The sequence below is a fragment of the Condylura cristata genome, unplaced genomic scaffold, assembly GCF_000260355.1.
Source record: "Condylura cristata isolate star-nosed mole 26May11 unplaced genomic scaffold, ConCri1.0 scaffold00061, whole genome shotgun sequence".
NCBI lineage: Eukaryota > Metazoa > Chordata > Mammalia > Eulipotyphla > Talpidae > Condylura > Condylura cristata.
In genome coordinates this window covers 21,129-32,710 of record NW_004567162.1, presented here as the reverse complement: position 1 = coordinate 32,710, position 11,582 = coordinate 21,129, and the positions used below count along the sequence as shown (strand labels likewise).

Here is an 11,582-nt window from a genome sequence, read left to right as displayed (position 1 = left end):
CCCGCCTCTGTGGACCCAGAGCCAGGGGGCTGCCAGGGTCCTCCCCTACCCCCACTCAGTCTCCAAGCCCTTGCCCCCCACATCCCGCCCTCCCCTAAGCACCCCATCCCCACCCTTGTCTTGCCACCCCTTTTATGATTCACCAGACCTGCCTGGTCCCATCACCATAAGACTCAGATGTAGGTGCCCAGGGAGGCGGGTCGGCCACAGCTCACCCCTCCCGCCCCCAGGTTCCCACTCCCTGAGGTACCTCTACACTGCGATGTCCCGGCCGGGCCTCGGGGAGCCCCGCTTCATCGCCGTGGGCTACGTGGACAACACGCAGTTCGTGCGGTTCGACAGTGACACGAGTCAACAGGAGGAACCGCGGGCGCTCTGGGCGGAGCAGTTGGGGCCGGAGTAAGGGGACAGAACACCGCGACCTACAGAGCCACCGCACAGGCTTTCCGAGCGGGTCTGGACAACCTGCGCGGCTACTACAACCAGAGCGAGGCAGGTGAGCTCACTCCAGCCAGGTCCAGCTCTCTGGTCCCCAAGGGTGCTGCGAGTTTCCGGTCTCAGCCGAGCCCAGGGTCCCCCGACAGGCCCCAGCAGTAGAAAGCCCCGCAGGGATTGGCAGAGATTTTCTTTCCAGTTTAGGGATGTGATGGGTTTGGCTTTTAATTGGCCACAGGGCTGTCACCTGATGGGCTGGTATGGGGCGGGGCGGAGGCGGTGCTCACGCGGGGCGGGGCCAATCATGGGCGGGGCTCACGCGGGACCCGGACAGCGCTCACACCTTCCAGTGGATGTCTGGCTGTGACATGGGCCCCGACGGGCGCCTCCTCCGCGGGTACAGTCAGTTCGCCTACGACGGCGCCGATTACATCGCCCTGAACGGGGACCTGCGCTCCTGGACCGCGGCAGACACTGCGGCTCAGATCACCTGGCGCAAGTGGGAAGAGGCCAGGGCAGAGGATCACGCGAGGAGCTACCTGCAGGGGGCTTGCGTGGAGGCGCTGCTCAGATACCTGGAGATCGGGAAGGAGACGCTGCAGCGCACAGGTATGAGGGGAGACAGGGTGGTGTTCACATTGCGTCCTGCAGACTGATTTACCCAAGAGCCCACCTTTCTCCCTAGACACTGAAGGATCCAGACTCTGGGGATGATGGCGGGGACCTGTCCCTGAAATAGCTGATCGTGGTTCCCTGGACTCTGGCTGCTGCTCTGGGAGCCCCGGGGACCTTCCTCTCTCAGACCTTGTTCTCTGCCCCTTGTATCTGTGTTACAGGGCACCCCAGTGTGAAGCAGGTTGCCTGTCTGTGGGGCCTCACCCCCACACTTAAAATTCCGTTGTACTGCAGGCACCCACAAAAGGGTTAATAATGGGTTTATTTACAAAGAGGAGAAAGGAAAAGGAACAACCCAGGGAAAGAGAGTGATTCAAGGTAACTAGAATATCTTACTAGCAGACTTTGACCGCTAGTAACAAACAAACTGATAGCTCCCAGTTTCACAGCCTGAGAGAGCCATTGCCTCTCCCCACCAGAGCCCTTGAAAATGGCTCCCTGTTCTCCCCCCAAAGTTCCAGAATGCCTGCTTAGCTCCGCCCTCGGGTCCTGTCAGTTCTCTCCCTGGTCCTGCTGGGAGTTGTAGTTTCCTATCACTGGAGTAGGGGGTGGAGTCCAGAAAGCTGGAGCAGGGGATGGAGTACACAAGACTGCAGAGTTCCTTTAGGACATCCTTCCCCCTAACATCTGGGCCTGAATGCAGCTTTTCTGAGTCATTGCCTATGAGGTCAGGACCACAAATCCCTTTCTTCCCTCAGAGGTCTCCGGCCCTGGACTCTCATCCTAATTGTAAAAATTTCCAAATAAGAGCAAGTACTCCTCAGACCTATGTCCAGGCTGATCTGGGTTTTGTACTCCCATCCCTCACCCAGCTTCCCTGTCCCTTCTTATGAGTGCTACTTCAGTGAGCCAAAATAGGTATAAATTACTGCGTTTCCAACCCTTCTCAGACCCCCCCAAGACACATGTGACCTACCACCCCACCTCTGACCAGAAAGTCACCTTGAGGTGCTGGGCCCTGGGCTTCTACCCTGTGGAGATCTCCATGACCTGGCAGCGAGATGGGAAGAACCAGACCAAGGACACGGAGCTGGTGGACACCAGGCCCGGTGGGGATGGAACCTTCCAGAAGTGGGTGGCTGTGCTGGTGCCTTCTGGAGAGGAGCAGAGATACACGTGCTATGTGCAACATGAGGGGCTGCCGGAGCCCTGAGTCTTGAGATGGGGTGAGGAGGTGATGTGGGCATCGGGCTATTCTCAGAGGGATTGGGGACCCTTCTGGGGACCTTCAGAGGGTCAGAATGAGGCCTGGGGCTCAGGGTCTCCCCTCCCCTTCCCTTCCAGAGCCCCCTCCTCAGCCCTCCATCCCCTCCGGGGGCCTCATTGCTGGCCTGGTTCTCCTTGGAGCTGTGCTCACTGGGGCTGTGGTGGCTGCAGCTGTGATGTGGAGGAAGAAACGCTCAGGTAGGGAAGGGGGTGGGGCGATGAGTAGGGTTTGTCTTGCCTGGTCAGTGGAAGTACTGTCCACACACCTACGCTTGCCCAGTAATACTTACTCCTTAGTAAAGCATAATGGAGGACAAGTTTATCCCTTGTTGGATCTGGTGATGGACCTGCTTCCCAGCAGGCATAGGCAGATGGTCCCACTGAGGACAGATCCAGGAGGGGGTTGGCCCTGTGCCCCTGCATGGACTTTCCTCGTGTTTCCTGATCCTGCCTGGGGCTGTAGTCACAGTTCTGGAAACCTCCTGTTTCCTGGGACCAGGCAGCTCCTTTAGGATCCTGTGACTCAGTCTTGGCCCTGACTCTTCAGGGTGGCTTCTCCTCAGAGGTGGAATAGGAGGGAGCTGTGCTGGGTCTGCTGGTGAATATGTGCTGGGCCTGCTGGACAGGACAATCTCCACCTGTAGGCCCTGGGAATAGTGCAGATGGGAACCCATGTGTGGTCAGGTACCCAGTTCCCTCCTTTCCTCTCCTGGCTCTGACCAGGGTGTTGTCTCCCCCAGGCAGCGACAGTCTCCAGGCTCTGAGATGTGGTCAGCCCCTACAGGTGAGACCCTGGAGACCTGTGGAGTTGGGGTTGGGGTGGATTTGACAGTACGTGGTTTGAGGGCGCATGGAGTGGGACATTCTGAGCATTTGATTGGCTGTTCAGAAGTTCACCACTTATATGAATTTGTTTATGATATTTTTCTTTCACAATGTGAGACAGCTGCCTTGTGGGAACTGCGTGATGGGGCATTTATTATGTCCCACTCTCTGCCTTCCACGACCAGGTGACTTCACTTTGTGCAGAGAGCCTCCTCAGGTGTCTGTGGCCATGAACTTCTGTTCATGCTGAGGCCCCCTCAAGCCCCCTCCACAGCTGTCTCCCCGTGGTGTCCTGCGGGTCACTCCTGGCCTGCACCGTGTCTGGTTCCCATGGCATTCCTTGGGTTCCTGTGGATCATATGGGAGAAAGATGAGCTGATTCCCTGACCATGTGAGGAGAGGGCACTGGCCACTCTCAGGGCAGCTGTGGCCTCTGACTGATCTCACTGGTGGAAGTACCCCAGTCCCTAAGGCTCAGTGAAAAAGTTATGTAATTTATTTGCATAGCAAAATATAAACTGCAACAGGATGGCTCCCAGTGAGGGGTTGGGGGTGGTGACAATGATTGGTGAGGCTGAAGAGGAGACCCAGCCTCAGGCTGAGGGCGCTCAACCCCCTAATCTGCATAGAGAAGGAAATCTCCTGATGCTGTGAGCCAGAGCCTGGCCATGTCCCCTAGGATGGGGAAGGCCTGGGCAGCCTCAGCCAGATAGTAGCCTCAGGGTGGAGCTGAGATCTCAGGGTGAGTGGGCCAGGGAGGGGCGGGAAGGTCAAGTGCAGCCTGAGAGCCTTCAAGACCAAGGTGGTGCTGCCTGTGTGAGCAGGGGATGCTCAGGACAATTGGGCTCAGAGCGTGTCTCCTTAGAGCCCAATGGCCATGTAGTGAGGGGCTGCTGAGCAGGGCTGGGGAGCAGGCTGAGCTCTAGGGGGGTGAGGAGTGTTGGGGCAGGATAGGGGGAGCAGGCAGTGGCCCTGGAGTGCAGGTGCCTGGTTGCAGAGGAGAATGTGGGCACAGGAAAGTACCCCCTCCATGTGAACACCCCCAGTCTCTGGTTCTGGGGCCTTTCTCTCTCTCAGGGACCCTGGCAGAAATGGGGGATTCAGGGCTGGGTTTGGGACATTGGGTTTCTGCTTCTGGATCTCGTCCTTTAGTCTGACCCTTTCAAGCTCTCACCTGGTGGTGGTCCTGGGGCAGGGACAGGTGATGGTGGAGACAGGGGAAACAAGCAGGCTGCGAAGTGGGGTTAAAGGGAGAAAAAGTGGGGTTACCTTTCCTCAGAGACAGGAGAATGTGATTCTGAAGCAAGTGCAGGGTAGCTCCTGAGGACCAAAAGCACAGTCTGCAGCCCACTGAGCATGTCCCGCTGTCTCTCCCCAGGGCCCGGTGTCCAGCACCAAGAGGTGACAACCGACCCTCAGGGCCCTGGTCTGCGGGCCTCAAGGCTCCCGGCCCCTGCAGTCAGCGCCTGAGCCCAGGGACTAACTGAGGGGCTCAGCCGGGCTGGACTTACCTCCCTCGCTCAGCTCAGAGCACTTTCTCCCTTGGCGCCTCCATGTCCTCATCTCTGGGGTCAGATGGCATCATTGTAGGTGACTCTTTCCCTGGTTCCTTCTGTGGAGTCTCCACAGCTCTCCTTGCGCTGTATCTTGGCAGGTCCTGTAGTGTATGTATATATGTGTGTGTATATATCTAGGTATCTATGAATTTGTGCAATATTTTGTGATTTATATTATAAGTATAAAGAAACATATCTGGCCTGTGTGTTATTTCCTAGCTGGGAAGGGGCAGCATGAGGCCATGGGAGACGGATCGTAGACCTGCACTAACCCAGCTCCACTCCCCAGCTCCCAGTGGTGAGTCACACAAAATAATAGGGTTCGGGAAGCTGGGGTGTCTGGGGATTGTGACAGGGACTGAACCTGGGGGGGCTCTGTGCTGACAGTGGGGGTCATGTGGTATAGCAGAGCCGACACTGAGAGGAGTGGGGACAGTGCATTGGGGTGACCTCATTACAGGGTAATCCCCAGGGTTCCCTCTCACATGGAAGTGGGGCGGAGTGAGCAGGGAGGGGAAGCAGAGAAGGCTGGGGGGAGGAGGAAGGGGCACGTGTGGAGGACTTGGGGGGCACAAGGAGCAGAGACCAGTAAGGAAACTGCACTTGCTTCTGAGCCTTGGACTTGTACCAGGATTGGGGGAACTGAAGGAGAAACCTGGGGCAAGAACATAGGTGAGAGACCGTGGGGAGGCTGAGGATGGCAGCTTTCATCTTGATTTTGGTTTTAATATTTTCATCTGTCCTTGACGACTTGCTGGCCCCATCCACCCCTTTCCCCTGTTTCCACACCAGAAGGTGCCTTAGACTTGGGGCAAGATTTTGGGCCTCAGCCGTCCTGTTGTGTCTGGGCGTTTACCCTCCAGGGGACTTGTGTGTCTGGGCGTTTACCCTCCAGGGGACTTGTAATTTTGGGTTTTTTGATTTGGAAATTTCTTCCCTTGTCTCCGTTGCACACTAATTGTTCAAAGCTCCTCTCCATGGAAGGTCATGGTATGTTTTATACTGATAAGGCAGAGGCATTCGCAGACAGGCTTGGGGGTTTCTGGGGTGCTCCTCCCCCTGCCCTGAACAGCCTTACCATGGACCAGGCTGTGTGGGGTGAGGTGGCCTCTGGGCCTGTGCATGTCCGAGCTGAGGAGAGAATAAGTGAGCACAGACATGGGGAACACCCACAGTCCCGGCATCTCTGCCTCAGTCAGTGAGATTTCTGCAGACAGATGGGGTGGGGAGGGGTCCCCCCTGAGCCTCAGAGCTTCCTCACTCGGGGGCACACAGACACTTGGCACTCATCCTGGTCAGGAATGACCTACCCCACCCAGGGTAGACATCCCTGACAGGGACACTGGGCGGGGTCACCAGCCACACACCTAGCCCTGGGGGGAGCTCTGTGGGCAGCAGGACCTGCCTGGAAGGAAAAGGAGCAGGAGGGTCCTGTTCCCCTCAGCCAAGTTCCAGGTGAACAGTAGGGAAGCCGGAGTAGAGAATTCATTTATAAAAATCTTTTATATTTATTTATAAATAAATTCACTTATAAAAAACTTTTCGGCTTTTTGCTAGTTGTCTTATACCGAGTTGTGATTCAGGGGTGACGTCCTTCACACCACTGTGCCGTCACAGTGCATTTTGGCCAACTGTCAAGTGTCATCTGTATACTTAAGTGTCCTTAAGTGTAAACTTCATCAACATCCAACTTTTTACTTCTGTTTGAATCATCCACATCTGGTTGTAATTGATACGTAAATATTTCAGTAGGATTTCTCTTCAAGTTGACACCATTGCAGTCCTCTATCTCTTCTCAGTGTTTGCCATCTCCAGGTAACTACTATCAATATTTTTAGATGATTCTTTTTTAATATTCACAGTTCTTGTCTTAAAAAAAAAAAAAAATTGGGCCCTCCCTGGTGGTGCCGCAGGTTAAAGCATGGCACTAAGAATCGAAAGCCACTTCTGCATGAGTTCGATCCCCGCCTGCCCCGGAGGTGACCACATGGCGTGGCAGACCTCTCCTGACTGGCCCGTTGCTCTCCTCAGCAGTGTACTTCCACGATCTGCCTGTTTTGCTCCCCGCTCTGTCTCTGGTGAAGCCTCTCGCAGCCCCTGCGCCTCTGGCCTGTACCCCAGTTTTGGATGCACAAATAAATAACTCTTAAAAAAAATCATTTATTTATTTATTTATTTATACATAAAAGTACTGGGGTACTGGCCAGAGATATAGGGGTGAAAGGATTCACCAGAGACAGAGTAGGGAGCAGAACAGGCAGATGGACTGAAACACACTGCTGAGGGGAGCATTGGGTGACACAGGAGAGGTCTGCTGGCCTTGTGGGTCAGCTCCCTGGCTGGGCATCATCTCGGACCATAGTGGTTTCAGCTTGGAGAATTAACCCCCAGGCCAGAGGGGGTCCCAAATCTTCATTTCTTTTGAGTGACACCAGGAATATGAATGCTCTTCCTGAAGTTGTTTTTAAATAACTTTATGAAAAGACACAAAACTCTCCCAGAGTGTGTGCTTTTTCAAGCCCCAAAGAATGGAAGAGACTTAGCTTGTTCCACATCCTCGCTAGCCTTGATCATTAGTAATCGTTTAACTTTTTGCCACTCTAATGGTCACGGAGCTTCTCACTGGGGGTCTCCCTTGCATCACCCCCTCACTTGGGACTACTGATGTGGAGAATATTTCATGTACATAGTGATATTAACTATATCTTCCTTGTCAATGCCTTTTCAACCTTTTTGTACTTTTGTTTGTTACTAGTGTTTCTATATTTGCTTGTTTTTTCTATCTTTGTTGTTTGTGTTCTTATGATGAAGTCATGGGAGTTGTGTCTGGATGGAAATCCTGTGTCTGATCAATGTATCACAGACATCTGATGAGGAGCTGTGGGCCTGTCCCGGTCACGGTCACTCACAGGCTCTGTCTTTTCCCCATGACGGGCACGGCTTTATCGTCTCTCTCTACCTCTCCGCAGCCTCCCACAGGCCAACTGCCCTCTCCTGTTACTCATCTGGCTCAGCCCCTGGATTCCTTCAGCAGCTTCAGTAGAAGCAGATCTACTGCACCAGAGGGCTTGTGGGCGACGCCCAGGTGTGCTGCTGGGACCATCTGAGCGTGTTTGCGACATGTGGGGACAGAGCACCCCAGAGCAGCTCAGTCCCGTCTGAGGGGTGTGTTCAGCCAACACGGCACAGGTGGGGTGCTGGAAGGGTCCAGACTTCGGGGACCGCCCTGTACACTTTCCTCAGGGAGAATCAGTATTGCAAAAATGATCTATTTTCTTTGTACTGAAGTTATATTTTAATATGTTTGTATGTAATACTTTCCTATAAAAACTAGGTATGTCCTTCAATTTAAAATCAAAAGAATTTAAAAGTAAGTCACTCAGTCATTGAAAAAGTACAGATTTGTAAAATGCCTATATCCTGTCATGAAAATGCAACATGATGCACTTGGAGAAAAACGCTACCAGGACCCCTCACCCACGCCTGTGTGCAGTAGCCCGGCGCAGGCACAGGGGCAGCTCGTCCTCAGCCCTCCCTGCTACAGCTGTGGTCCAGATCCAGGTAAATATGAGATGAATCCTTTTTTATTTTTCAAAAATTTTCTTGGAGATTTATTTAGTGATGCATACAGAACTGGGTGTGGGGAAGTGAGGATTTTCACCAGAGACAGGGAGGGGAGCAGAACAGGCAGATCTACTGAAACACACTGCTGAGGGGAGCAGCGGGCGGGACAGGACAGGTCTTCTGGGCCCGTGGGTCAGCTCCCTGGCCGGGATCAAAGTGCTGTGGTGGAGGCTCAGCCACTTCCTCGGGCTGTGCTGTAACCCATGTGCCCCCAGGGAGGCCATGTGTCCTTGTGTATACAAATATTCATTGGTTTTCATTGTGAACACTGCCCCGTGAAGGATGGGCTGCCATTTATCTCTTCCCCTTCAGTGACCTGGGGGTTGTTTCTGTCATCCACATGGGTGCAGTGAAATACTGGCTGGTGCGTGTGTGTGCCTCGTCAGGGTGCGCTTATGGGAGTGACACATTGTGCACATCTTAGCCAGTGATGCTACCTGAGGCAAAGGAGGTGATAATTCCCCCCTCTCTGGCCCCTTTAAAGCTCCTGTGACAGTCGACTGTTTGGTATTTTCCTTACCTGATCCTTGTTTATTTTATGTTTTTTTAAGATTTACCTATTCATTGCATACAAGAACTGGGTTATAGGCCAGAGCGCAGGGCTGGGAGGGTTCTGGAGAGACAGAGCGGGAGGTGACAGGAGGAATAGTCCTCTGCCCCCTGTGCCCTGCAGGTGTCCTTCCCACCGCTCTCTCCCCTGTGGGGCAGCAGCCTCCTGCCTGCCGTTGACATGCACCTGCGGGGACCTCTGCACTGACCTCCCTCAGCGGAGGCCGCTCTCCTAAGGCTTCCTGCTTGCAACCTTGCAGGCCTCTCAGAGCAAACCTGTCCCTTCGGGGCATCTCTCCCGGCCTGCTTGTGCCCAGGCAAGTGGCCTTTACTCCTCTCTCTATTTCCCTAATAAACCTGCTTGTTAAGTATAACCACCATCTCTGGTGGAAGAACTCGCCTGGGAGCTTGCCCTGTGCCACTGAGCAGGGAGCTCATACCCAGAGTGAACCCCAATCTCCAAAGCCACCACCTCTGAAAATTTGACACCAGTGAAGCAGACCAGAGGGGGTTGGACGCAGGTGGGGTGAGGGGAATATTTGTACACCAGGAAACTGCTGAGGCCCGGTGGGGTACAGGAGGCACTCCTCGATCTCGGGAGCACCCCAGATCCAAGTCCTAGACATGGACCTCCCCCATTCTCTCAGAACCAGTGGGATTTGCTTCCTCTCTTAAAGCAATCACCTCAATATACCTGAAGATGGTTAAGTTGTTAGGGTTGGAGCAGGCCATCCCGTAGAAACTTGGCTGAGCAGTGGTGTTGGAAAAGTTTGGTTGTCGGGGGACCTGGAGGCGCCACGTGGATCAGACATGTGTGAAGAAGTGGCTCCAGTTTCTTGGCCCTGGACTGGGTGACACAGATGTGCGTGAGAGACCCGTGGGGAGGTGCCTGTGACAGCATTTATCTTGATGTTGACTCTGCTCTTTTCCTCCCATACTTGTCTGGCCATTTCTAGCCCATTTCTATAGGTCCTGGCCCAAAGGTGGGGGCTTGTGCAGCTTCCAGGCCTTGCTGTGGGCCAGACCCTTTTGGGTGGAATTTTACCCACGAGGGGTCGGTAACTTTGGGTGTTTGAAACTATATTCTTTGTATTTTCCATATTGCACACTCATTGTAAACTTTACATGTTTTTGAAAGTTACACACTGTAAAAGGATGGAGAGGTCCAGGCAAAGTTTTTGACAACCGAGAACTTTATTGCACTCCTGGGCAGGGAGAGAGGGGCACCACTGAACCCCAAAACCAGCTTGCTCTAAATAGGTTCTGTCATCGGCCACATCAAGACAAAACTTATGACTTTAATGAAAAGGGACTTTAATATAGTGAATGTACATCATGGAGGACAAAGAATATAACTTCTAAATCAAACACCTGAAGTTACCCAACTCCTCGTGGGCAAAAGCCCACCCAAAAGGGATTGGCCCAAAGCAAGGCCTGAAAGCTGCCACAAAGCTAAAGCACCTTCAGGCCAGGGCCCATAGAGAAGGGTCAGAAATAACCAGAAAAATCTGGGAGAAGAGCAAAATCAAAATCATTATAAACAGTGCGATAGTGAACTCCCCACGGGGCTCTCACCACATCGCTTTCAAGCAACCCAGGGCCAAAAATACACACGGTTTCTTCACAAGTTTCTCTGCTCCATGTGGCTTCCTCAGGTATCCTTCTGGCTCTCCATCCTGCTGCCTTCTAAGATTCCTTCTCCTTTTCTCTGCTCAGCTCCACCCTCCTTCTGGGTGGGGCAGGGAACCTGCAATGACCCCTTCACCTAGGGACCACCCAGTTACACTGGGTGAGTTTCACCGACCCCCACAACGGTTGGAGAAGTCACGCCCACTGGGAGAGAAGCGCAACTTTGTATAGGGTACAGAAGTTCCCATTTCTAGACAGGTGTGTAAGGTGGGCATAGCTGGTTGCCGGAATGCTAGTGGCAGGAGTTTTCCGTTGTTCTGGGAACGGGGTGGTCCCCAGGAAAAGGGGAAGACCCAGGTTCCCTGCCCCACCCAGTAGGAGGGTGGAGCTGAGCAGGGAAAAGCAGAGAAGAGAAGGAATGTGAGGAGGAAGGAAGCTGGATGGAAGCCAGAAGGAGCATGTGATGGAGAATCCGTGCTTGTTTCCTGGCCCTGGACTGGTTGAAATAGATGTGAGTGAGAGACCCATGTGGAGGTGACTATGGCCGTGTTTATCTTGATTTTGATGTTGCTCTTGCCCTCCCAGACTTGTCTGGCCATTTCTGACCCTTTTCTTTGTGTCCAACCAGAAGGTGATTTAGTCTGTGGCGGCTTTCAGGCCTTGCTTTGGGCCAATCCCATTTGGGTGGGCTTTAGCCCATGAGGGGATGGGTAACTTCAGGTGTTTGATTTAGAAGTTAGATTCGGTGTCCTCTGTATTGTGTACTCACTGTATTAAATTTCCTTTCCATTAAAGCTCTTATGTCTTGTCTTGATGCGGCTTTGGCGAACCTATTTAGAGCAGGTAGGTTTGTGGGTTCGGGGGTGCCCCCTCCCTGCACTGTAACAGAAAATGGCAGGACTGGGGCCATCCGTGGTTAGTCAGCCCCATGGGGAAAGTTGGCTTTCCCGTGGTCCCGGCTTCCATAAGCATAAATCGGTTTATTCTCTAGTTTTTTTTCTTCAGGGGTATATTTGCTGTTGAAACATTAGCTTGGGCCTTGCAAAAACTCTGTGTGTATGTGTACAATTTTTTGTAGTCTCT

The 11,582-nt window shown here is 53.2% G+C and overlaps 2 protein-coding genes across 3 annotated transcripts; both read left to right on the top strand.

Annotated features, from left to right (window-relative positions):
* Positions 1-142: 142 nt before the first annotated feature.
* Positions 143-612, top strand: LOC105853183 (HLA class I histocompatibility antigen, B-56 alpha chain). The gene is given in 2 exon segments (XM_012734596.1): positions 143-407; positions 410-612. Coding segments are annotated over 2 exon segments (333 nt in total). The 5' UTR covers positions 143-262; the 3' UTR covers positions 598-612.
* Positions 613-773: 161 nt separating this feature from the next.
* On the top strand, positions 774-4,897 carry LOC101626693 (class I histocompatibility antigen, Gogo-C*0203 alpha chain-like). Of its 2 annotated transcripts, none has more exons than XM_012734593.1 (5): positions 774-1,044; positions 2,001-2,276; positions 2,395-2,514; positions 3,057-3,100; positions 4,520-4,897. In XM_012734593.1, the coding sequence occupies exons 1-2, from the start codon at positions 789-791 to the stop codon at positions 2,261-2,263; spliced, it is 519 nt and encodes a 172-aa protein (XP_012590047.1). In that variant the 5' UTR covers positions 774-788; the 3' UTR covers positions 2,264-2,276; positions 2,395-2,514; positions 3,057-3,100; positions 4,520-4,897. The 2 variants fall into 2 exon arrangements, with proteins under 2 accessions (XP_012590047.1, XP_012590048.1); XM_012734594.1 differs by having other exon boundaries at positions 2,001-2,284.
* The last annotated feature ends 6,685 nt before the right edge of the window (positions 4,898-11,582 follow it).

Excerpts from the sequence above, each read along its gene's own strand:
- LOC101626693 (XM_012734593.1), top strand. The coding sequence starts at position 789 with ATGTCTGGCTGTGACATGGGCCCCGACGGGCGCCTCCTCCGCGGGTAC. Across the intron at positions 1,045-2,000 it reads GGAGACGCTGCAGCGCACAG|ACCCCCCCAAGACACATGTG; the intron begins GTATGAGGGGAG and ends AACCCTTCTCAG.